Below are 23,584 nucleotides of genomic sequence, written 5' to 3'. Positions count from 1 at the left end.
GTTTGGCTGGTTTGTATGTGTTGAGATATTATTTGGTCCAGATTTTACACAAAGATCCTTGCAAATAAAAAGAAAAATCAATCGAGTCCCTGCATCCATTCTTGCCCAAGTGCCATCAGATCGAGCACACAGCAGCCGTGCCGGCGTGAGGCACCGTGGCTGGACGCGGCAGGCGGCCGTGGCTGCAGGCACCGAGGCGGGAGGCGGCGGGCGGCGGCGGGCGGCCGTGGCTGGAGGCACCGAGGCGGGAGGCGGGAGGCCGTGGCCGGAGGCAACGAGGCCACAGAGGACGACGGGATCTTGGGGGCACCGTGTCTGGAGGCGGCGGGCGGCCGTGCCGGCGTGAGGCACCGTGGCTGGAGGCGGCGGGCGGGCGTGATTGGAGGCACCGAGGCGGGCGGCCGTGCATGGGAGGAGGGCGCGACCTGGGAGGCGGCGGCACTATTCTATACCGGCGCTTTTCGGAGGCGGCGGCGTGCTGCAGAGGACGACGGCCAGCGGGAGAGCAGGAGGGTCGGAGGAGGGCCAGCATGGGAGGAGGGCGCGACCTGGGAGCTTCTCAGGTGAGAGGAGGAGGAGGGTCGGAGGAGGGCCGGGAGAGGAGACGAAGATGACATGAGAGGAGGAGGGGGAAAATGAGGCGTCGGGTGGAGGTCTGGGGGTCTCGCGGACCGGCAGAATAGTGTTTTGCGGGATGAGCTCGTCCCGGATGAGTAGCGAAGCCCGATTTGAGCTTCGCTCTCGGGCAGGGCTCTCGGCCGTTTTTCGTATGAGTTGGGCAGTGGGGAGTTGGTACGAGCCGATCTAACAAACAACTTCTCTTAACAAAAGGTGGGTTGAGAGGGAAAATCTGAGCTCCCCCAGTCTACCAAACACACCCATAGCTACACTCTGCCCCGCCGGCCGCCGGCGTTCGGCTCTTTCCCCCTGTCGGCGCCCGCGGGAACTGGGCGGTGGGCGAGAGCAGCTGCACGCGGCTAGCTAGCTACGGTGTGAGTGCTATCAGAGATTCAGAGAGAGTCATAGAGGAGACACCGGTTCGGGGGACGCAGTGATGCTGCTTCCGGCGCTTTGCGTCCGAGCTTCTGTCCTCGTTGTCTCAAAATATACTACAGTACCTCCGCGCAGGCCCCGAGAGCTTCCCCGATGTGATTCCCCACCACCATTGACATCGGATCCCGATGGAACTCCTAGCCAGTACTAGTCCCTCCAGTCAGAGGCTGTGCGTGCAGGGAGATGCCGACTGGGAATAATGGGGCTCCGGACTTCAGTGTAGAGATTGTAAAGCTGAAGTCTAGTTGGAAATATCCAACTCAAATCAGGTTCAAAATGTGCCAACGTCACAGTTTATAATAAGATACATCTCTTAGAGCATCTCTAACAGATGCCCTATAATAGAGATCAACAGTTTTTTTAGGACAATAGAGGGCAAAAAAGAAATATCTCCAATAGTTGCCGTAAAAGGTGCCCAAAAATAAGGCTGCCCCAAATTTTGCTCCTCTCTACCCCATATTTGAGGCAGAGGGGTCCGCGCGGACCAGTGCCCTATCCAGGAAACATCGCGCGGGAGGGCCAATCGCCACTCCATCCCCGCGCTATGCCACCTCCTCGCTCGATTGGCCTCCCCCGCGCAATGGACGGTGACAAGGCCACTCCGCCCGCCACCTCCGCTGCATCCGCCGCGTCCACCATCGCGGGAAACCCTAAGGCCCGCCGAGCCGGTGTTCCACCTTCGCGCCTCCCCGTCCAAACACCGGTGTCGACACTTCGACCGCAGCTGGAGGGCGCGTGAAAAGCACCGGCGGCAAGCGAGGGCCGGCCGCGGCCACTGTGGCGGAGAAGCAGAAGAAGGGGACGACGTCGAGGATGATGGAGCCGCAGAGGAGATCCAAGTGAGCAATGGCGAGGATGCCAACAATGGCAACGATTTATGAATTATATTCTATTGTAGTGGGAACTAATTTGATGCTTTGAACTTTGTCTTCGTGTTGAAATATGTGTCGCTTGTGCGTATGCGATCTGTTTGCAATGTTTAAGTTCATATTTTAGTTCATATAGATGTATTTTATCTCTCAATTATGCAATGTTTTGTGGCAGCGGTGCCCTAAAATAGGGCAGCTGTTGGAGACGAGTCAAAACCAGATCCCCTATAATAGGGCATCTGGTAAAACCAAAATAGTTTGGGGCACCTAAAAGGCAAAAACAGGTGCCCTAAACATTTTTTTTACTTCCCTAAGACAAGGCATATGTTAGAGATGCTCGTACAGCATGTCAATTTTTACCATATTTATTTACGGGTTTACCTCCGGTTTCAATAGCCGCGACAAAAAATTGCTAGTTAAAGAGCGTTGGAGTGATTTATAAGGAAAAATCTTCGCAATCCGTTGAGTGAGTGAGAAAGAGGACCTATTCACACACGCTCCTAGTCCTCCTCTTCCCCCGCCACCGCTCGCCACAACACACATGCCACATTTTGTGAATCGAGTTTGAATTAGAAACTGGTTTTGGCAGAAGACTAAATTTCGTGTACGTGTCAAAACGTGTGTGCCTGCTTGACACGTACCTGTCCTCCTCCTGCGCGTCTCGGTTTGGCTCATGTCGATAGAGACGAGAGACACAATGGATCGGCTTATCCGACCATTCCTATATGTCTTTGTCTTGAGCTCAAGTTTCTTTGCTGCAATGCTCTGTAGGCTTCCATATCCATTTGATTGCGTGTACAACCGTCTAGGAGTGGAGGCCTCAAAAACCTTGAGTCCGAGTTCCTCACCAGGAGACGGTTAATAAGGTCTTAAGGGGGTCTCGACACGACTGCTCCCTCCATCCGAGTTCTTCCTCATGGACTTAGTTCCTATACGGGCTCGCGACATCGACAACACCATGGACGACAACAACAACAACAACTAAGATGCTACAGTGGTGACCTTCCCTGCCACAATATATGTTCTTCTCATCTCTTTTCTTAGTTTGATGTAGATCTATTAGATATACTTAGTTTAATGAATATGGTTAAGTTTGCTAGTGCTTATGTCATGTTGATATCGGTAATTACACTTACTTAGAAATTGCTTAATATAATTTCACATAAAATAGGAAAAACTCTAAATAATGTTATTGATTATTACTTACATTGAGCAGTATGCTTGCTGTTACTGATTGGGTACAAACCGACACCCAAACAAATCATAGTTAACGCCTACGTCGAATCAGGTGGCCAACTTTAGGCTACTAGGAATAGTCATTTCGGTTAAAAAAATATCAGGATAAGTACAGGTGGTACAAATATAACATACATATATGGTTGTAAGGGGTATCCTGCATAAACCTGCGAAAGTGTTATCTATTTCAAACTAGGCTAATTTGTCAAAAAATACAACTAACCTAAATTGTTTTGACTACGAAGCGAGATGAATTGGATGCCACTTTGCATCCCTATATACGTACATTGTAGAATACATGAAAAATCACTACAACTTGGGATCACCAGGGGTCAGTTTGGTTGTTCACACCATTTTTCTGCATCTAGGGTGATCTTCCCCACGAAGCCATAATTTACCGGGTCAAATTCAAAATCATGTTCTGCATCTAGTTTGATTGCCAACTCTTTATTTTTAGCTTATTTGTGAACTTTGTTTGGTTGCCAACAAAGTTGGATTTTGGGTAGGCGGATGGAAACTGAGCATGTTTGGTTGCATACGATCTGATGATATGGTAACAACTTCAGGCGGATGGAAACTGAGCATGTTTGGTTACATAAGGTCTAATGATATGGTAACAACTTCTCAAAAATGGTAAAACATTTTTGATATTGCACTTGCGGAGAACTCATTGAGATGGTACCTTGTTAACTGGAAGTGTGAAAAAATACCAGAATGGTAAGCATATGGTATCAGCTAGGTAGAATTTACCTTCTTATATTTTGAGGCCATTGGGTCTCTCTTAGACGTTAGCAAGTACTGTTGCATCATGGGACGATCCTTCTCATCCAGCAACACATATGTGAACCTCATATCAAAATCAAAAATCTACACATATTTGGTTGGTGTTGTGCTTCCTCCCTGTATGAATGAGAGTCGCTTCTGGGTACTCTTACACTCACATGAGTACCATCAATTGCACCAACATAATTTTGACATTTACATGAAAAAAATGAACTACAAGTTAGGGTTGCTCACCTTCAAATATGAAAACCATCGGTACCTATCTTTGATATTTGGGAGGGGGGTACAAATAGATGATGATCATCTCTCCTCTAACCTCCCCAATAGCATACATGACTTGCTTCAAGTGCGTGGATATTGTCTTAGTCGATCTCCTCCATGTTCTATGGCTCACTCGAAATCTCTGGTTCTGTCCAAGAACATAAAGAACATTGACATTTTCTCGTCGATACAGGTGCGATGCTATATTTAAGCAACCTCATAACCCTTAACATGTTCACAAGATAGTTAAAAGGGGATCCTTTTATCCTAAGCATGTTGACAGCCTCTACATCGTTGTTGTTATAGATGTAGTTCAAATTTATCATCCTCTCCCTATCGCGTTGAAACTTGGGAGCATATGTGATAGAGGGCCTCGCATTGCGAAGAATCTCTCTCAGGTAGATGAAAAGCATCGAAGCTTGAATCACAAGTATGAGGACAACTGCATGAACACAAATATTCATCGGGGCGTCCTAATTAAGTCAATGTTGCATACGTAACAACGAAGTCGGCCAGAAGTTAACTAACGAGCTAAGGAGCTAATGGTGGAGGTGGGAGGGGGTTATAGGTGCTTCTAGCTTTAGTTGAAGACAGCGAAATGAACTCGCCGGTGATGCAAATCTTCGATCTCCGCCGCTGCCGGTGTGAGAGAAGAGAGGGTGACAGTGGAGATCTGTGAAGTCAAAGTGGTCGTTGTTGCGGATCTAAATCACCGCCAACACCGATGTCACTGTCCAAGAGGGAAAGTGAGGCTGGATTTGTTCTCCACTGGTAGTGTCGGCTAAGAGGGCGGTGAGGCTACATTTCACGCAAGACCGAGGAGCGAATTTTTCGCCTCCCACCATCAGCAAGCTTGCTTCCCCGCGCATGCCTTCTCTCTGTCTGCGCCCGCAAATGTTTGTCCGAGCGTCAACAGCAAAATTCAGAAGCTAACCGTGCCTTGGAGGCCTATCCCATGGGTGCTTTAAGATTCACGCAAGCCGAGACCCTGCAATTCGGCTGTGAAGTAATTATCCAATTTTTGCATCCGTGAAGTTGACAAAGATGTTCCCCAGCAACCAAATCCCCACGCACGCTCAGTTTTTTTTTTAACACAGGCGGGGTCGAGACCCCAGTGGAGCTTTCATTCCAAAGCACGTGGCTGGTACAAGTTACAAAAAGGCCCTATGTCATCTATTGCCCTGGGAAACCTAAAATTTGAGGATAAGACCTTTTTTTACAGAAAACACCCCAGCAAGAAAAATTAAAAAGCGATCAAGGATAGGGGCTTCACCACCACCAGCCGCCGGCGAGCTCAAGGCGTTTCCGCCGAGCTCCAGGAGCAGGTTGCTCGAGAACTCCCGACCGACAACGAGATCCCGCCATTGGCTACCTGCACAAGGCCGGGGACGAACCACTTGGCCTTGTGGAGGCGTCGAGCCCCAACGGCGGATCGAGAGGGCCTCCGAATTGGAGGTTGATGTTGGGCCACCTTCTTGTCCTGAGATCATGGCGGCGCGAGTGGCCACCATGTGTTGCGCTCGAGGGGGAGGAAAAGCTCCAGGACACCAGATCTTCGATCCGCTAGCCTCGCCAAGGGATGCCTCCTCATGTCCACCTCCATGGTGGCTCTATAGAAGGAGGACCGCAGCGATGGCAACCTCATCAAAGAAGAGGCAGACAAGCTTTATTGGGGAGGATGCAGGGGTGCCACCGCCACCCATCTCCGGCTCCGTCCATCGGAGCTCCATGGGAAGCAGCACCACCTCTTGCAGCCCCGGGAAGCAGCTTCGATTTCCCGGCGACCAAATCCTCGACGGCATCTCGCCATACTCCACTTGGGAACAAACTAAACCTAGACTCGATCTAACCCTAGACCTAAGCATATGTACTCCGGCGCCTCTCCTCAGCCTTCTCCGGCCGGCTATTCCGGCAGAGAAGGCCTTGGATTGGCCCGGTGCAAGGTGGAAGACTCTCAAGGTCTTGTAGCGCCTTGAGAGGAAGAAGGGGGAGAAAGACACCACCGCTCAGTTAGAAGTTGAACGGGGAGAGATAAACTCGGTGTCATTCCGTGCGCCGATCCTTGGCTCGCGGCTTTTAGACAAGTAACGTGTTTGCCACTTGTTCATCTGGCGAAAGGCACCATATTTTCCCACACAGGAACTGCGAGTTTGTGGGCAGGAGCGACCCCTGACGCTCTCTGTATCACGGCCGTGCAATCAACCATCCTACGTGTCACCATTAGCACCCGCAAGGACTCTCTCTCTCTCTATACAGGACGGTCAAGGTCAAACTAATCATCAGCTGGCCGCAGGCACGGGATGATGAGCCCAACAGGGGCCAACGTGGCCCAGCTAAACCCCACCAGTTAATTCTTAACCCCACTGACTTGTCCTCGTCAAAATCGCAATATATTAACCAGGCCACTCCAAGCCTAGCTCTGACTCCTCCTTACCAATACCAGTTACCACCACCACCACCCAGCCATCCAAACAAAGCTTGGCCTTGACATCGCCGGCCATGTCAACGTCGTCGAGAGCGCGGCGCGGCGGCGGGAGGCAGTTCGCGGTGGGCGGGCGGCTGCGGCACGTGGCCGTGGTGGACGCGGGGTGCGGGTGCCGCCCGCGCCGGCCCAGGCTGCCGGCGCTCATGAGCCTGCCTTCCTTCCTCAGGCCGGCCCCGAAGCCGCCGGCGCCGGCGCCGGGGAGCATCAGCAGCAGCTCCCTGTCCCGGTCGTCGTCCTTCTTCCCCTCCTCCGCCTCCACCGCCTCGTCCGCCACCTACTCCTCCTCCAGCGCCTCCTACAAGCAGCACGGCCAGCCGCCCGCGGTGCCCTACGGGGTGACGGCCAAGGCGTCCGCCCCGGCGCCGGTCGCCAGGAAGAAACAGGCAACAAGGAAGAGGCGCGAGAAGGCAGCGGCGTCGGATGAGGAGGGCGTCGGGGTGGCGGTGGAGAAGGAGTCGTCGGACCCGCGGGCGGACTTCCGCGACAGCATGGTGCAGATGGTGGTGGAGATGGGGCTGTGCGACTGGGACGGCCTCCGCTGCATGCTCCGCCGCCTGCTCGCCCTCAACGCGCCGCGCCACCACGCCGCCATCCTCGCCGCCTTTGCAGAGGTCTGCGCGCAGCTCGCCTCCGACCCTCCGCCGCAGCCGCCCGCCTACCACTACGACTACTACTACTGACGAAGCTCGTCCGCTCGTGCTCTGTTCCGTGTGTGGTGTGGGTCTCGAGATCCTGGCACCACCTGGTGTACGCGTCGCTTACCGGGTGGTGATAGGATCTCTCAGGGGGCAGTTTAAGCTAGTTGATGGAGAAAATTAGTAGTGGCGTGCAGGTTTAGGTGTGTTTAGTAGCTCAGCTCTTATTTGGTGGTGGTGTTTAAGTTTCCTAGTTTCTGCTCATTATGTTTCGTGTGTTTGTTCTTAGTGTGCTTGTGTGGCCTTCGGTTTTGCATGAAGGTCACCGAGAAAGGATCCAACTCTAGTTAATCTATGTAACTAGTTGTGTCATTAGTAGTGCTGTGATATGTCTGTGCTACATGCATATGGCAAATGTCTAGTGAATCATGTCCTGTATGCTTGCTAATCTTCACAATGAGAAGAACGTTTGCATTGCGTCTTGAGATGTTTTCTCTTGATTTCTTTTATTTTTTTAATCTGTTTCTACTCCAAGACTCCCAAGTGCATCGTCCATAGTTCTGCACCCAGCTTTCAACTGCCAAATACTACCAACATATAGTCGCCAAATGTATTCATTTTTTGGTGAAAAGCGAGAGAGGAAGAAGCACTTTGGATACCGATCAGCGGATGGCACGCCTTGTTTGTTCTTGGACTTTTGATGAGGAGTTGGAAGGTGTTCCCGAGAGAGCTTTGCCGGCCGGAAAAAAGGTCGACGAGCACGCACGCACCTGCCGTCCGTGCAGCGCGAGACGGCGTGTCGATGAGCTTTTCTGGCATCATACGGAGTACTAGCTAGATTTTCATCGCCGTTTTGTACGGGAAGAAGAACATCGCCGTTGGCCACATTCATGCGTGCCGGCAGCGCTGCATCTGCATCTGCAATGCATGCAAAGCCAAACCGCAAACGTGCTTCCTCTCTCTTTGATTACTAGTGGTTGCGCACTTGGGCTGCCTTTTGAGAGCTGCTTGGCTTTTTCATGGAGCTTAATTAAGTCAGCTTTGTGGCCGTTGACTCTACCAAGATCGATCGCCGTGCCATATGGTTAGATGTTAGTAAATGGATATACAACAAGAAAAAAATGCAGACTTTGTCTAATGTATAGTATGAGACAAAGCCATACGTACGTACATCGTACGTGTATGCATCTAATGCATGTGACGTGTACCATGAGTCTACCCAACCTCGGAAGTGCTACCTACTACCTCTAGATGATCCGATCATCCCCATGCTATGGCGTGTCTAGCCTGAATCAAATTGAGGGTCCTTCGGGAGAGGCCCTAGGGGTATGCCCCTTTCGAAAAGCTATTTGGGTGGCTCCCACTCGTAGAGGCAGGCTTCACCATAACACACATTATTGGTCCGGTGGAGTTTGGCCCGTTCAAAACGATGTAAAAATCGAAATCACTGCCTGGCAATCGACCGCGCAAGCGGTCTGTTTTTTGCGCGAAGCGCTCACGCGGATGCGTGATTCAATTCCCTTTCTCTTCTGTCTTTTTTTGTCCTTTTCTGCATGTAGCCCCACACTAATGGCACATGCACATGCAAACTCCACTAATACACATGCGGCCATGCATATTTTTGTCGTTTTCTGCAATCCCTTTCACATGCAGCCATGCACATCCACCTGCCACCTCATTTCTCACTAATCACATGCCACTTCCTTTCTCACTAATCACCTTGCACATGCACGTGCGCACTCACATGCGTAGATGGATGAATGATTGGACCGGACCATATGCATGGAGATTTTTTTGCAATTCCCTTTTAATTGGTTATTTGGTACGCTAATTAATATTTCCCTTTGATCAATTCCCTTTGTACAATTTCCTTTTGACAATTCTTTTTTTTTGTAATTCCACTTTTTTGTTATTTTCATACGGTAATTCCCTTTTTCGGGCTAATGGTTTTTAGGGGGGAAATAACGGGTGGGGGATCCACTTGCAACTCAAATGAACTACCACTTGCTACTCAAATTAAGTAGTGTTTTAAGTTGTAAGCTAAAAAATAAAATTTGAGTTGCAAATAAAATTTAATTTTTAGGGTTGCTAGGTATTTAAATTTACCGTTGATAAATACCGGGGCACCGGGTTGATAACTTGTAAAAAAAGTCGCTAAATTTTTTTTAAAATAAAATTTATTTTTTTAGGGTTGCTAGATATTTTAACTTACCGTTGATAAATACCGGGGCACCGAGTTGATAACTTGTAAACAAAAAAAAGAGTCGCTACATATTTTAAATTAAATTAAATTTTGAGGGTTGATATTTATTTATATTTACCATTGATAAATAGCGGGTCACCGGGTTGATAGCTTGTAAACTAAAATAGAGTCGCTAAAATATTCTAAATGAAATACTTTTTACGGTTATTATTTATTTATTTTTACCGTTGATAAATAACGAGGCACCAGGTTGATAACTTGTAAAATAAAAAATGTTCGCTAAAATATCCTAAATGAATTACTTTTTAGGGTTGGTAGTTATTTATAATTACCATTGATAAATAACGGGGCACCGGGTTGATAACTTGTAAACTAAAAAGAGTCGCCAAAATATTCAAAATGAAATTAGATTTTTAGGGTTGGTAGTTATTTATATTTACCGTTGATAAATAACAGGACACCGGGTTAATATCTTCTAAACTAAAAAAGATTCGCTAAAATGTTTAAAATAAAGTTAACTTTGGGGTTGATAATTTTATCATTTTACCGTTAATCACTCAAGTACGGAGGGTTGATTATTGAAACAGAGAGGGTTGATAACTTTTAGCCCGAAAAAAAGTTTCTCGAAACATATCAACATGGGTGCTAGTCTTGAAGATCTCGTCGAGACGGATTTATTGGTGAAAGCGAATCTTAATTTGGAGTTGTCGTTTGAAAGTTAAAACGTTTTGAATTTTCAAATTTGGAAAAGATTCCGCTGACATCAGCAGATTCGTCTATTTATGCATGCATGCAGAACTTTCCCTCAATACCCTGCAGCAGGTTGATAATTTTATACATTTACCGTTGATCACTCAAGTACGGAGGGGTTGATTATTCAAATAGAGAGGCTTGATAACTTTTAGCTAGAAAAAAAGTTTGTTGAAACATATTAACATGGGTGCTAGTTTTGAAGATCTCGTCGAGACGGATTTATTGGTGAAAGCGGATCTTAATTTGGAGTTGTCGTTCGAAAGTTAAAACGTTTTGAATTTTGAAATTTAGAAAAGATTCTGGTGACATCAGCAGATTCGTCTATTTGTGCTTGCATGCAGAACTTTCCCTCAATAGCCTGCACCAGGTTGATAATTTTATACATTTGTCGTTGATCACTCAAGTACGGAGGGGTTGATTATTCAAATATAGAGGGTTGATAACTTTTAGCTAGAAAAAAAGTTGGTCCAAACATATTAACATGGGTGCTAGTTTTGAAGATCTCGTCGAGATGGATTTATTGGTGAAAGCGAATCTTAAATCGGAGTTGTCGTTTAAAAGTTAAAACGTTTTAAACTTTCAAATTTGGAAAGATTCCCGCTTACATCATCAGATTTGTTCCTTTATACATGCATGCAAATGTACGGCAATGGAAAACGCATTTACTCCTAATCATGTCTGAAACCGATCGCTCAATAATATCCTGGCGATCGAGCGCCAGCTAGGGCAGCCCTGTAAAAATGGTGTTTTCAATATGTTTGGTAGCTCGGGTTGTATGTGGTCGGGTTTGAAAAAGATTCTGGGTTATGTGTTTTGATGTAAAAATGGTGTTTTCAATATGTTTGGTAGCTCGGGTTGTATGTGGTCGGCTTTGAAAAGATTCTGGGTTATGTGTTTGGATATAAAAATGGTGTTTTCAATATGTTTGGTAGCTCGGGTTGTATGTGGTCGGCTTTGAAAAGATTATGAGTTTATGTGTTTGGTTGTGGTTTTGTGGTGCATGCTATGTGAGGCCCAATGGCCTAGCACTAAATACAAGGGGAATCTTCTCTCATTTTCTTTCTACATAGGTCCTATCCGGGAGAAACTACCAATTCAGTAGTAGCGGTGGAGCCTGCCCTGTAGGCCTTTCGGAGTGCTTTAAGGTTTGCACCGACGAGGCCTTTTTGGACCCCGCATTGTTTGGTAGCCCACGAAAAAAATGCATCTTTCTCAGCTCATACTCTACCCACCACCGTGCAAGCTACCAAACGCTCCATGGGCCAAGCTATCCACTTCATTTGGCAGGTCGTGAAGTATTTTGGCCCAAGAGACCTTATGCTCAGGGTTATACCTGGCCATGGACAGCCCGGCCCGGCCCGAAATTCCCGGGCCAAGCCCAACCCGACCATGCATGTAGGCCGGGCCTGGGCCAGATTTTTGGCCCGATGGTCAGCATGGGTCGGGCCTGGGCCATCATTTTGCGCGATTTAAGGAAGCGGCCCGGCCTGAGGCCCAAGGCCCGAAGGGCTTTTCTTATGATGGACCGGGCTTGGGCCAAGGTTTCCGGCCCGACGGTCGGCCGGGCCGGGCCGGGCCTGGGCCGAGATTTTCCGGGTCGGGCCTTGGTAGGCCCGGCCCGGCCCGAGAAATGCTCAGGTATACTCAGGGTGTTTGGTTGCATACGAGCTTAGTTTTAGTCTCACCACTTATCCGCATGGTGACCTTACCTCTCACTTAACACAACTAGCTTACTAGCCCCATGCCGCCGTCCACGAAGTCAAGCACAAGGGATACCACAACGGCACGCAGAAAGGCCACCATGCCGTCTTCGCAAAAGGTTGCCACAACAATTGGATGGTCTATGGGCAAGACAAGGTTAAATATGACACGCCGGAGCTTTCGGCGTGGCACAACAAGGTTGGTGACGACTCTTCCTGGGCATTTCTCGGGCCGGGCCGGGCTTCGGGCTGGCCCGAAAAAAGCCCGACGGGAAATCCTTGGCCCGAGCCCGGCCCGGCCCGACCAACTTTCAGCAAATTTTGGCCCGAGCCCGGCCCGCGGCCCGAAAAGCCCGATTTTTCCGGGCTGGCCCGACGGCCCGGCCCGATCTAATGGTAATTTTCTTTTTCTGTGGCTCGAGCCCGGCCCGATATAATTACGGGCTGAAGAATGATGGCCCGAGCCCGGCCCGATAGAGAGAAAAAGCCCGGCCCGGCCCGGGATTTTCGGGCCGGGTCGGGTCGGGCCGTTCGGGCCGGGCTTCCCATGCCCAGGTATAGTGACGACACTGGCTACACCTACACAGCGTGCCTCCACGAGGTTGCTACTGATCGTAGGGACAACACTATCGAAGGTCCAGCTCCTTCATGAACTAGATGATCAAGACACAAGTAAAAGGTTGACGGACACATGAGCAAACCTCACTTACCCCACGTGCAAGATTGCATCACTGGAGCAGAGAACGAGGGTGACTCGCTGGAGAGGGTCTTGGATGACTAGATTGAACATTTCTTATTGACCTAGAAATCCCGGAGCTCATGCCCAAGCTCTGTAGCAACATCTTCCAACTCACTGATGAAGGAATACCAATCCAGGTAGGCCAAGGAGTTGAGTCGGATCACCTCGCCAGGGTGGCCCATGACATGATCATGGCCGCCTCTTTGGTGTTCTTACACGCACATGGAGTGGGTTGGTTCGAAAGTCTAGTCAGATGACGGGGAAGATCAACGTGAAGCCCAACTCCACGACAACGTATTCGACCTGGATCTCAACCGAAGTCTGGCTTATCCTGTAAAACCTTAAGCCGAGTCATCCACATAAGGCTTAGCTAGAGATCCAAACCATAGAACTTATTACTCTCATCCAACCCCTAGCGAAGTCGTCACTCCTTCTCTGGCAAACCAAGCAAGAGTAGGTCTTCACCTCTACTGGGAGGGACCGAACCAAGGTACATTGTTGCCAATCTTGTTCCGGGAGCCTCCAATGTCTCCACCGCCTTCTCCCCTCTCTAAACAAAACACCGACATCACTGGAAATGACAGTACGGAAGCGAAGGTGGCTAACGGTGATTTCCGAACGAGCAAGTCCATTGAGCTTTCCTGTTTGGGAATAACCGCGCAGCGGGTTCATGTGGATCATTCTGAACGATCAAGAAGATCAAGCCAGCCGCGACTGTCTCCTACCAAGGTGACAGGTTTTGCCGAGAAAGGCAAAGTGAAGGAGGTTGCTGGAGTCAATACTCTACTGCTGGAGTTGTTTTGTTAGGGTAAAGTTTAGTTGAGGAGTCTACTGGCGGAAAGATCACTTTCAAGATATGCACCTGTTTGGTGTCTAACGATTTAGCCAGCCAAAGCTAATAGCTGTTGTTAGTTAAAGACAAAACAGAAAATATGCAAAGCCAGACGAGAACAAAATGTGTGGTCATCACACTACAGCACAGACCAACTTACAACCAAGGACATCAAACACCAAAAATGATGCAGCATCTGGAATCAGATCACCTGACTGCAAGCACAGAAGCATCTGCATCTTCAGTACAACGCAACATTCAGGATTCAACCGACACCCATAGCAAACACAAGAAACCATAGGTGACAAACAGGGCAGCTGAATCAAATAGCGCAGCTTTGTCAAAACAGCCAACTTTGTACACACGGACAGGGCTTACTGCGTATTTATGCCACAGAAGAAGCACTGTGTACGCGAGCGAGCAAACTGATTATACAGGTAATGAACAGCGTATTTATCTTCACAGCTAGCAGCTCTAACAGCAAAAGCTTGAACGCTTACCAGCCATAGCAGTCTCAAAATGAAAATGCCCATATTCACCAGCAGCCATAGGGCGGCTTTCAAAATGGAAACGCCTGCTTGCGTATAACAAATAGGTCTATGGAAAGATCATGGATGAGCAAGCGGCAAAATGCCAGGCAACGTCTGTCCAGCTGACAGCCTTGCTCAAGCCTGGCCTATGTAAACGGATATAACACGTCCTGCGTGCTTACACAACACCAAGCACCGGCCTGAGCCCTGAGGCAGCCTTCCTTTGTTCCGCGGCCTGACAAAATCAAGAGCCAAAGCCCAAGTCCCAAACGACAGCATCCAATTAGCCAGTCAAGGCAGCTATGACTGCAACCCCCACCGAGAGGTCTAGCCATCCCATGAGGAATTGGTCGTCTGGCCCTGCACATGACTACCACCCGTGGTGCACATCTTCCGAACAGGCGACGGCTCGCTGCATCATCATCGTTCCATGCTGCGCCACCCCACACAAAAAGTTGCAAACGGCAGTGTGTTCTCCCTAGACTTGCCTCCTTGGATCATTGGACGCATTCGGCCTCCTGGTCGTCCCAAACTGCAAATTTTCCCCAGACCTATCACCAGGGCGAACATCCGGATTCCGATAACTACCGTTTCTCGGAAAAGAGTTGGACTGATCATCCTCGCCGGATCTCATTCCAATCCTGGGTTCAGAAAGCATGCTGAAATGCATCGGTCTAGGTCCACTAGCTCTCATGTTCCTTGTGTTGTTTGAAAAATTCATGCCTCGGGTGTTAGAAGAATTGTTCATGGGTAGGAAGTCACTCGGAATGCTACTCAAGTCCATGAAACATTTCCTCGCCTTTGCATCTGCTACAAGTGCTGCCCAGTCCTCTGACTGCATGAGGGCATTTGCATTACCAATAACCTGAAAAACAACAAAGACTATATTAGTATGATGGCATAAGTCTAGGAGCAAACACCATTAGTACATTTCTCTTGATGCATATTTTTGGAAGGAGGACAGAAAGCATACCCATAGAGCTCTCCTAGCTCGAGTGAGAGCAACATTCATCCGGCGTATATCTGCAACAAAGCCCACACCATGGTTAGAGGCACGGACGCATGACATAATAATCACATCACGCTCCTGGCCTTGAAAAGCATCAACTGTGTTTATGTAGATATCTTTCCCTTCCTCAGTATTCATAACCTCCGCAAATTCCCGCTGAAGACACTTCAACTGCAACTTATATGGAGTGATTATACCAACAGATGCTCTCCTGCCACCATTAGCCTTCAGAAACTTCTGAAGATGACCATACAAACGAAATGCAAATTGTGCTTCATGAACATTCTGGTATGAAGATGACCCACCCCTATGGGACTCACGGCCATGTGACATGTCATAGAAAACGTATGGTGCCATTAGTGCATCTCTATAGTAAGCCTCGTCGGGCAAATTGACAACACTTTCACTATCTGTAAGACGCCCTTGGTAGAAGTATCTTGATGGAAACTCACGGATCTGGGGATGCATCCTATATTGCACTGACAACAAAATTGTAGGGCAACCAGCTTGCTGAAACCTCTCAAAAGACTCCTGCTGTAGAGTAAAGTTCCAGCGGCTTTGCTAATAACAGTGGCAGGAAGCTGTTGTGGATCACCAACCAAGACACATCTAGCTGCGCCAAGCGAAAGTGCAGGGAGGACTCCTACTTCACTGGCCTGAGCAGCCTCATCAATAACAACCATATCAAAGCCATGACTAAGGTCAGAAAATAACTTGCGGCCACTGCTTGATACTGTAGTAAAAACAATTTCCGCTTCACTGGCAAAACTGGCTTCCAGACTAGCCCTAGCATCTTCTAGATTGAAGTTTCTGCCAGCACGGAACCTGCTTTCTAATATCAGCAGGCGTGACATCTCGACCAGTACTTTATCCCTGCTTTCCACTGAAGCAGCAAGTTTCTGAAGCAGAATATCACGGTTACGGTCCCTTTGAGTAAGCATATCTGGATCTACTCCAAATGAACCCTGGGATCTACCAGCCTGTGCAACCATATTAAGTTCCCTCTGCAGAATAGCTATCTCCTGCGATAGCTGGTGCTCACGGCCTTTTAGCTGATGTAGCCACCCAATGACCTCATCGCGTCCCTTCATTAACAGCTGTTCCGTGCGCCGCTCAACTGAAACAGCTTGTGCAGCACGGGATTGTGAATCAACTCCAACACGAGCGACATCAGGGCGGTAGACCCTCATCTCACCATCTATGAAACCACGGTCAAGAACTCGAGCAAGCAGCTCATCTGTTGCAGCATTTGATGGGGCACAAACAAGCATCCGTGGTTTGGGGCAAAGCTTGGGAAGAGTGCGAAACAGGTTCTGATTCATGTTCTGCAAAACCTCATCCATTGAGCCTGCAGCAACAGTCTCTGAACTGTTGGCAGAACTATCACCAATTTCCTCGTAACTTTCAGGAGCAAGTTTCTTTAGCAGAGCAGCATAATAACGTTGATACTGAACAAGATGAATAACATTTAGCATTCCCCAAACAGTATGAGTTTTCCCTGTCCCTGGAGGACCTTGTACCAATGTGAAAGGCCATGGTTCTTGTTTCTTCACTGCCCCGCTGCTTGTGCCAGCAGCTGTATGCATTGCAGCCCAATGAATTGCTGATAGCTGAGGCCCATTGAATGAATGTTGGAGATGACAAGAAAAGTTAGGAGTGAAACAGTCTGGCATAGCAGGTGGCTGCTCTTGATACTTGGGGAAGTACTCTGGGCTTGGCTGAAGAACCGCATTTTGCATCTGATGGAAATATTTTGATCAAAACCAACTGCAAAATATAACCAAGAAGCCAGATAGAACTTAACTAAGTAGTATGCATCACCTGCACATTAAGACGGCGGAATGCATGCAACGCAACATATTCCCTTTGTGTTGTTGCAAGAGAACCAATACCAGTTAGATACCATGTGCTTTGAGGTTGGAGTTTCCCCAGGATATCAGTCCCGCTGCTGCAAATACAACACAAAAGAAGGAATAATAAGATGACTGAAAGTACAGGATTCAGTTACAAATGTATAAACAATAGATAAATGGTTAAGAATAGTGTTCATAAAATCAAGCAAAGTTAGCAAAGAAATATGAGTTAAATTTAAACCTAACAACCTAGCAGATGAAATCTAAGAAAAATGGCCCATGAACCTTATGGTAAAGCCTTTTAGAATTAGCAAGGTTTAGTTGGGGCCTTGGGGGTGTAGCTTAAATTCATCCAATCGGGTAATGGGCTGCCATGGTTGTCAGCATTAGGAACAACGAAGCTGCAATGAGTTGTAGAGCAGGTACTGCATGCATGTCCAACTGATCGATTTAAGTGTGAGTGGAAAAAAAAGTGCACTGTTTGTGACAAGTAACCCTTAATAAGAAAAGAAAAACTGTGCCTGTGATCAATTTAATAAATCTATCTTACAGGAAATCTCATTTGTCGGTGATACTATGTGCAAGCATGAAGGGAGCAAAGTGGAAGTCTTAATCAGCAAACAACATCGGAGGTATTAACTTTCACAGTAACCTAATCTTGAAAAATGACCATTCCAAATAATAAATCTAGGTGCAAGGAACTAGCAGCAAGGTTCCAGTAAAACCAAGTTAAACAAAAACAAGTTCAGAAGCATTGAATACTGTTTTATCAGTGCAGGACAAGCTAAGTAACAATGATATCAGGAATTACCAGCTAGAATCAGATGGGTTCCCAACATAAAAACGGATAATTGCTCCAATGGGATCACGTGTATCATAAGGCATATGGCGCCGGACTCTACCAACAAGCCGTCCACACAGTGACTCGGTATCTTCGTTTGAACCAAAAGTCTTCCTATTAGAATTATTGCTTGACTGGGCAACTAAAATAACAAAGAAATGGATACATGAGTCCAGTTCATGAAACAGTTCCTTGAGAGTAAGAAATCTGCACACTTAATACATAACTAAAGAAGGAACACAGTAGAACTACCTGGACCAGGCCGAGGAAATGACAAAATTGCGACTTCGCCTTCTTTAAAAGTCCATTTACATTCATGTGCTGGTAGAACAATAACATCATACCATCCTGTGCGCATCAACCATAATAGTCAGTGAGAAATGAGACCGTATCAACTATTATAATTGTTACAAAACATGCCAAAAATGAACATACCTCTATCGCGCCTTTCCACGGTTTTCACACGCACCATTACATGTGCATCCCTTGACACTGCCTCAAGAGACTCCTCATATGAACTGTATAGTTGAGCTCTGCATTCCTCAAAAAGCAAAGGCTCAAAAACTCTAATGTACTCCTCGGCAGATTCAAAGCTTCCAGGAACAGACTGAAGTTCTGACTCGTCTGTTTAGATGAGAAATATAAAATGTTCTTTGTTAAATTAATGGTGCATGCGTAGACAAGGAATTTACATCAATGATGAAACTGCGAAGATGCAATCATCGGGTACAAGGTATAAATTAAAAAAAAGTGCCACAGTATTGAACATGAGAAGTACAAATATGGAACACAAAGCAGTGAGCGGTATAATATTTCAGATTAAGCAAGCACATCAAAAGTAATGCATATCACATGACACAGCATATAATTTTCCAGATTAAACAATGGTCTTACCCCAACTTGTTTGGGACTGAAAGGCTTGGTTGTTGTTGTTGTTGTTGTTGTTGTTGTTGTAAACAATGGTCTTACCATGTTTCTTAAATTAAAGAAATCCAAAAGAAACAGGGAAAATGTAGGAGAACTAACCTGGATTGTGCCAGAACTTATCACTTGTCACTTCCTGTAGAAGTCGTTCAATAGATGTGTCATGATATTGCGTATTGTTCACTGAAGCCTGTTTCTTGGAAACAAGGGACCTCTTGTTGGCAGGTTTCTGATCTGAAGTGTTCTGTCCTGTTAAAACTGCTCTCTGAGAAGAGACTGGCCGGCCCTTGAACTGATTGGAATCCATAGTTTGCCTAAATTGCCTTGGCACAGATTGTTCATACCCATCTGAGGGGGATTCTTCTGCATTCATTTTCTTTGACCAATCCTGGGATGCCAAATCCAAATCACCATTGGATTCAGTATTTTGGTCATCCGGAGCAGCAGAATTACTCCATTCTGCCCCCATCCTTTCAGCTTGCCTCTGATCCCTGATGAGCAGCTGGTTTTGTGATTCTGCAGCTCCTTCACCAATACCACGAGACTGTCTTCTGGGTGTGGATATTGTACCGGTGCCAGCTTGCTTTGCATCCTCGTCATTAATTATCACAGTTTGCCTGGCTCGCTTTTTACCCAGCATTGCTACTTTGTGTTCATCCAACTTAGATCTCTTTACAGGGTTGTTCGCAAGCTTCAAAGCAAAATTGGCTTCTACTCCTCTTACATTCTTTGACCTGATTCGTGGGTCTAAAGCATCCCCATTTTGATTTCCTTCAGAATCAAAAGTTTTCATGGTTTCTAGTCCTGTGGGATCATGATGTGCTGGATCTCTGGGCGGATCAGCCATTTCAGTGACCCTGGGATCAGCAGCAGTCTCGTATTTAATCACATCACCAGATTTAAAGAAAAACCAAGATCAATTTCTTGTGATTCTATTTTCACTTGAGCAGCTGCAGTACCAGCCAACTCTTCTTTGCTGCTGACACAATTTCAGAAGCACCACGTTTATCAAACACCCAAACTACTCACTCTTTGAAGTGCAACAGTCAGAGTCCTGAATTTGAACAAACACAAACACAAAGATGTGAGTAATCTTTGGTATAAATCAGTATAAATATGCCCACTAAACGATAAATAGTGAGCCCCTTAAAGGGTCCAACCCAACCCCAAATTGTTATAAATCTGCCCACTAAACCATAAAGAAACACCTAAAGGTCAAATCTTTGTGACATCACAAAGGGTTCTTGACCACTTTCCTTCACCATTGCTTACATACAACAATCATAAAATAATTAAATAAGGTTTGGCATTTTGTCATAAAAGATCACATCACAAGAATATGAGCATACATAAACGAACATGAACTGTTAAGTTTAGCTAGTGTGGGAAACTATGAATATTTGAGACGTTGAGCAGGCTTTCCCTTATATGACCGAATACAAATCTTTGCAATAGCAAAATAAAATCAAAGAGCTAGACAGATTGATCCACAGTAATTTGGTATGAAGACAACAGTTGTCAAAGGTATCAGCTGCTTCGATTGGATGCGCTCATCATGAGCCAACTCTTGATTTAACACGCATATGCGTGAGAATACAATATGTAACTAAACGTTATGATATTCCACATATTGACTATACGGCAACGAGCAATCGAACTTTTCGCATGTATTAAGGACCTTTAAGCATCTGACAAGAGATCAATTCCGCTGCTATCTTGGCTGGATAATGGCAAATCTACCAGAGACAACAAGACTGTTCTTTTCAGATACTACCTGTGAAGTTTCGGTAAACAGTGAAGTCACGGGCAGAACTAACGTGATCCAGGACAGTGAGAAAAGGTAAAACATACAGAAGAAATTATTGCCAGTGAGAAACATGAAGTCAACTATCAAGCGCCCATAGTACCTACAACTGATAGCGCGACACCCTCAGGAAAAGAAACATTGCATAATTCAAGATGAGTTTTTTTTAGGGTTAATTCAAGATGAGTTTTCATGTCTTCAATCCAACAAAGTATTGTTAGACGGACATACTGACGTTCCCTACAAGGAGTGAAGAAGCCTTGGCTATACTAGTAACTAACTGTATGCCATCCTAGAGAAATCCGTTCGTTCGCGTGTTAAATTTGGCACTGTTTAGAGGTAACCCAGCTCATCTGCCGATCTGAGCTCCGGGTGATTCATAGCAACAAGCACGGGGAGGGGAGGAGGCGGGGCCGCCGCATGTGTCACCTGTGAGCACCGCGAGTACGGTGAGCAAGGCGTCTGCCTTGCCGTCGGCGCCGGACACCGATGCGCCGCCGCGCTCGTCGTGCACTCACTTCCGCGCCTACAGCTCTCACTTCACCTCCGGTCCGCCCTCGCCGCCGGCGCCTTCCACCTCCTCGACGCGCCGTCACCGATGCGCCGCCACGACCGCCTCGAGGATTTCGACTGGGTGGGTTGGACACTTTTCCTGAATCGAACTCGGCCCCAAACCTGCCCGAACAGTCGTGCGGGTCGAACCCGAAGATCAGTCAAACCGGGTCTAGACCGCGTCGACGGGTTCGGCCCGGGAAGAGCCGGTTGCCTGCTATCCAGTGTCCACACAAGACACAACTGTTCAATTCTTTTTTTTTTTTTTTTTTTTTTTTGAGATCGACATAACTGCTCAATTCGTGTGTACGCAAGTGGGTCGATTTAAGCCACCTCTACATTTTTTAGTGAAAAAATAATAACTAACTTTTGTAAAATGATGATATTGTTAGAAAAGTTAGTTATTCTTTTAATAAAGAGTGTACCCTAAATTTGATCCACTTGCACATATCTATCTATCTATCTATCTATCTATCTATCTATATTATTATATACATCTGATTCACGCCCATCGCTTTTAAGGTAAATCGCCCCTCATTCCCCGTTGCCAATAATCACCATATCAAATTGATGCTTGTGCTTGTGCTTACATAGACTCCTAAAATTGAAACATTATCATGAGTAAAATACAAGAACGGCTGAGATTAGAGGATACATGTTCGGAATTAGGGGTAGGATGGCTGAGATTACACGATATCACGATACCCCTTCAGGGGTTTATACTATTTTGATATATGGAGGTCAAATTAAATAGGTCTTTCCTTGTATGTCACTCCAAAAAAATAAATCGCACTTCCTAGTGCACGCTATCAAATTGGAATCTATCTTTACTAGTAAAGGTGCGCGTGGCACGAATATATTATAATCTTTAATAATTTTATTTATTTTGTATCATATTTGATAGCGTGCCTTCTAGGGTATAACTCCATCAATTGGCATCCTAGCCTAGAGGAAGATCACCTTTCACTGATTTGAAGGTGACTAGGGAGTGGTTGCCCTTCAGAAGTAGTCTCCGTCATCTCCTAGGAGACGTATCACCAGCATCGTCTCTCCACCTCTAGACCCGCAATATATGGACTGACCTTTCTTGTCCCCTCGCCGGCCGGAGGAAGAAAGTAAGCTCCTAAGTCCTAACTGGGACATCTGAAAGTCGCCCCACCAATCACTTGAATCAAAAGGCAGCGCAACAGCCTGCCTCCGCCCCTCGCCACCAAGGGCGATCAAAGGATGTCTTCCATCGCCACCCCTTGACTTCAGATCATGGCCACAAGACACGATCTTGTTGAAAGGAACAAAGGTCCTCCCATCCACTTCCCGCTACGACCAAAGAAGCGAGGAAACAAGAAGAGGAAACCCAAAAATCCGTTAGACAACCGAACCAACTACTCCTACCGCTACAAGATCTGAGAGAGGGGCGGGGAAGGGGGGATGACTCTCGTTTGTTTTCGAGAGGGAGGGCTCAGAGTGTTCGTCATCTCATAAGACGTTTTTTTAGTGAGATCTGACATTCACCGTGTTGCTATAATGTTGCGAATGTTTCGTGTTACGGAAAATTATGTCATAAGACCATTTATTATTATATATGTTGGGCCATAAAAGATAATATTCATTTTGAATCATTGTTCATGTAGAGGCAAATCATCCCACCAAAACCTTGCATTAGCATTCACCATGGGAAATAATTAAGAACAAAACATATTAACCATGAAATATATTTATGAAAACTATGTCATAAGACCATTTATTATTGTGTTCGGCCAGAAAATATAATTTTTGTTTGGAATTATTGTTCATGTAGAGGCAAACCAGACACAACTTGTGCGTCCCCCATGCTCTCCAACGAAAACTTTGCATTAGCATTACGGGAAACATAAGTAATTAAGAACAATACATACTGAAAAAATGGGGGGCATTCCGAGAATCGAACTCGGGACCTCTCGCACCCAAAGCGAGAATCATACCACTAGACCAAATGCCCTGGATGCTAATTGTTTTGTAAACACGTTATTAATCTAATCCTTCATCCGGGCTCGCAAAAACAAAATACCATGAGTTTCTAAATCATCCAATTACAAACAAAAATATGTAAAATGCCGTTAAATTTTTGTTCAGCTGTACATGTTTATGGCAAGTAACTCACAAATAGAAACGCTAAAAACGGAAAATATTATATCCATTGACAGAAAGAAAGAGGTAGTGTTAAATATTTGGGTAACTTTCGCTACTCCAATCAGTTGCACCTTTCAAATCCTTACGAAAACTCCATGGAACAATGCAATTCCTCGCAGCTGGAGCATAGATTGTCTTCATAATTTTAGGTTCTCACTCAAAGACAAAAGGCACGTTCAAGATCTGTAATTTTATTTATAGCATCTCTTCGTGAGGAAGACATAACAGATTATACTGAACATCAGGAGGTCGAGAATTCGGTGGCCACAACCAAGAAGACAAAGACCCAGGGTCTGGAAGGCCGAGACTCGACCAGGGTCGTGCACTGTATCACTAATTTTATTTATAACATC

The 23,584-nt window shown here is 46.5% G+C and overlaps 2 protein-coding genes and 1 non-coding gene across 3 annotated transcripts; 1 reads left to right on the top strand and 2 right to left on the bottom strand.

Moving 5' to 3' along the window:
- Window positions 1-6,701: 6,701 nt before the first annotated feature.
- Window positions 6,702-7,465, top strand: LOC124651885 (transcription repressor OFP8-like). Its single transcript, XM_047190904.1, has one exon. It carries the CDS (start codon window positions 6,702-6,704, stop codon window positions 7,365-7,367), a length of 666 nt encoding a protein of 221 aa, XP_047046860.1. The 3' UTR covers window positions 7,368-7,465.
- Window positions 7,466-13,806: 6,341 nt separating this feature from the next.
- On the bottom strand, window positions 13,807-21,066 carry LOC124651645 (uncharacterized ATP-dependent helicase C29A10.10c-like). Its single transcript, XM_047190688.1, is given in 9 exon segments — window positions 13,807-14,944; window positions 15,053-15,615; window positions 15,618-16,827; window positions 16,910-17,033; window positions 17,753-17,924; window positions 18,035-18,130; window positions 18,218-18,406; window positions 18,809-19,760; window positions 20,940-21,066. Coding segments are annotated over 8 exon segments (3,486 nt in total). The 5' UTR covers window positions 19,554-19,760; window positions 20,940-21,066; the 3' UTR covers window positions 13,807-14,557.
- Window positions 21,067-22,968: 1,902 nt separating this feature from the next.
- Window positions 22,969-23,040, bottom strand: TRNAP-UGG. Its single transcript has one exon. It is a non-coding gene; the product is annotated as a tRNA-Pro (tRNA).
- Window positions 23,041-23,584: the final 544 nt, after the last annotated feature.

This window comes from Lolium rigidum, chromosome 5 (genome assembly GCF_022539505.1).
Source record: "Lolium rigidum isolate FL_2022 chromosome 5, APGP_CSIRO_Lrig_0.1, whole genome shotgun sequence".
In the NCBI taxonomy this organism is placed as follows: Eukaryota; Viridiplantae; Streptophyta; class Magnoliopsida; order Poales; family Poaceae; genus Lolium; species Lolium rigidum.
The sequence above is the reverse complement of the archived record's forward strand: the minus strand, read 5'-3'. Positions and strand labels throughout refer to the sequence as shown.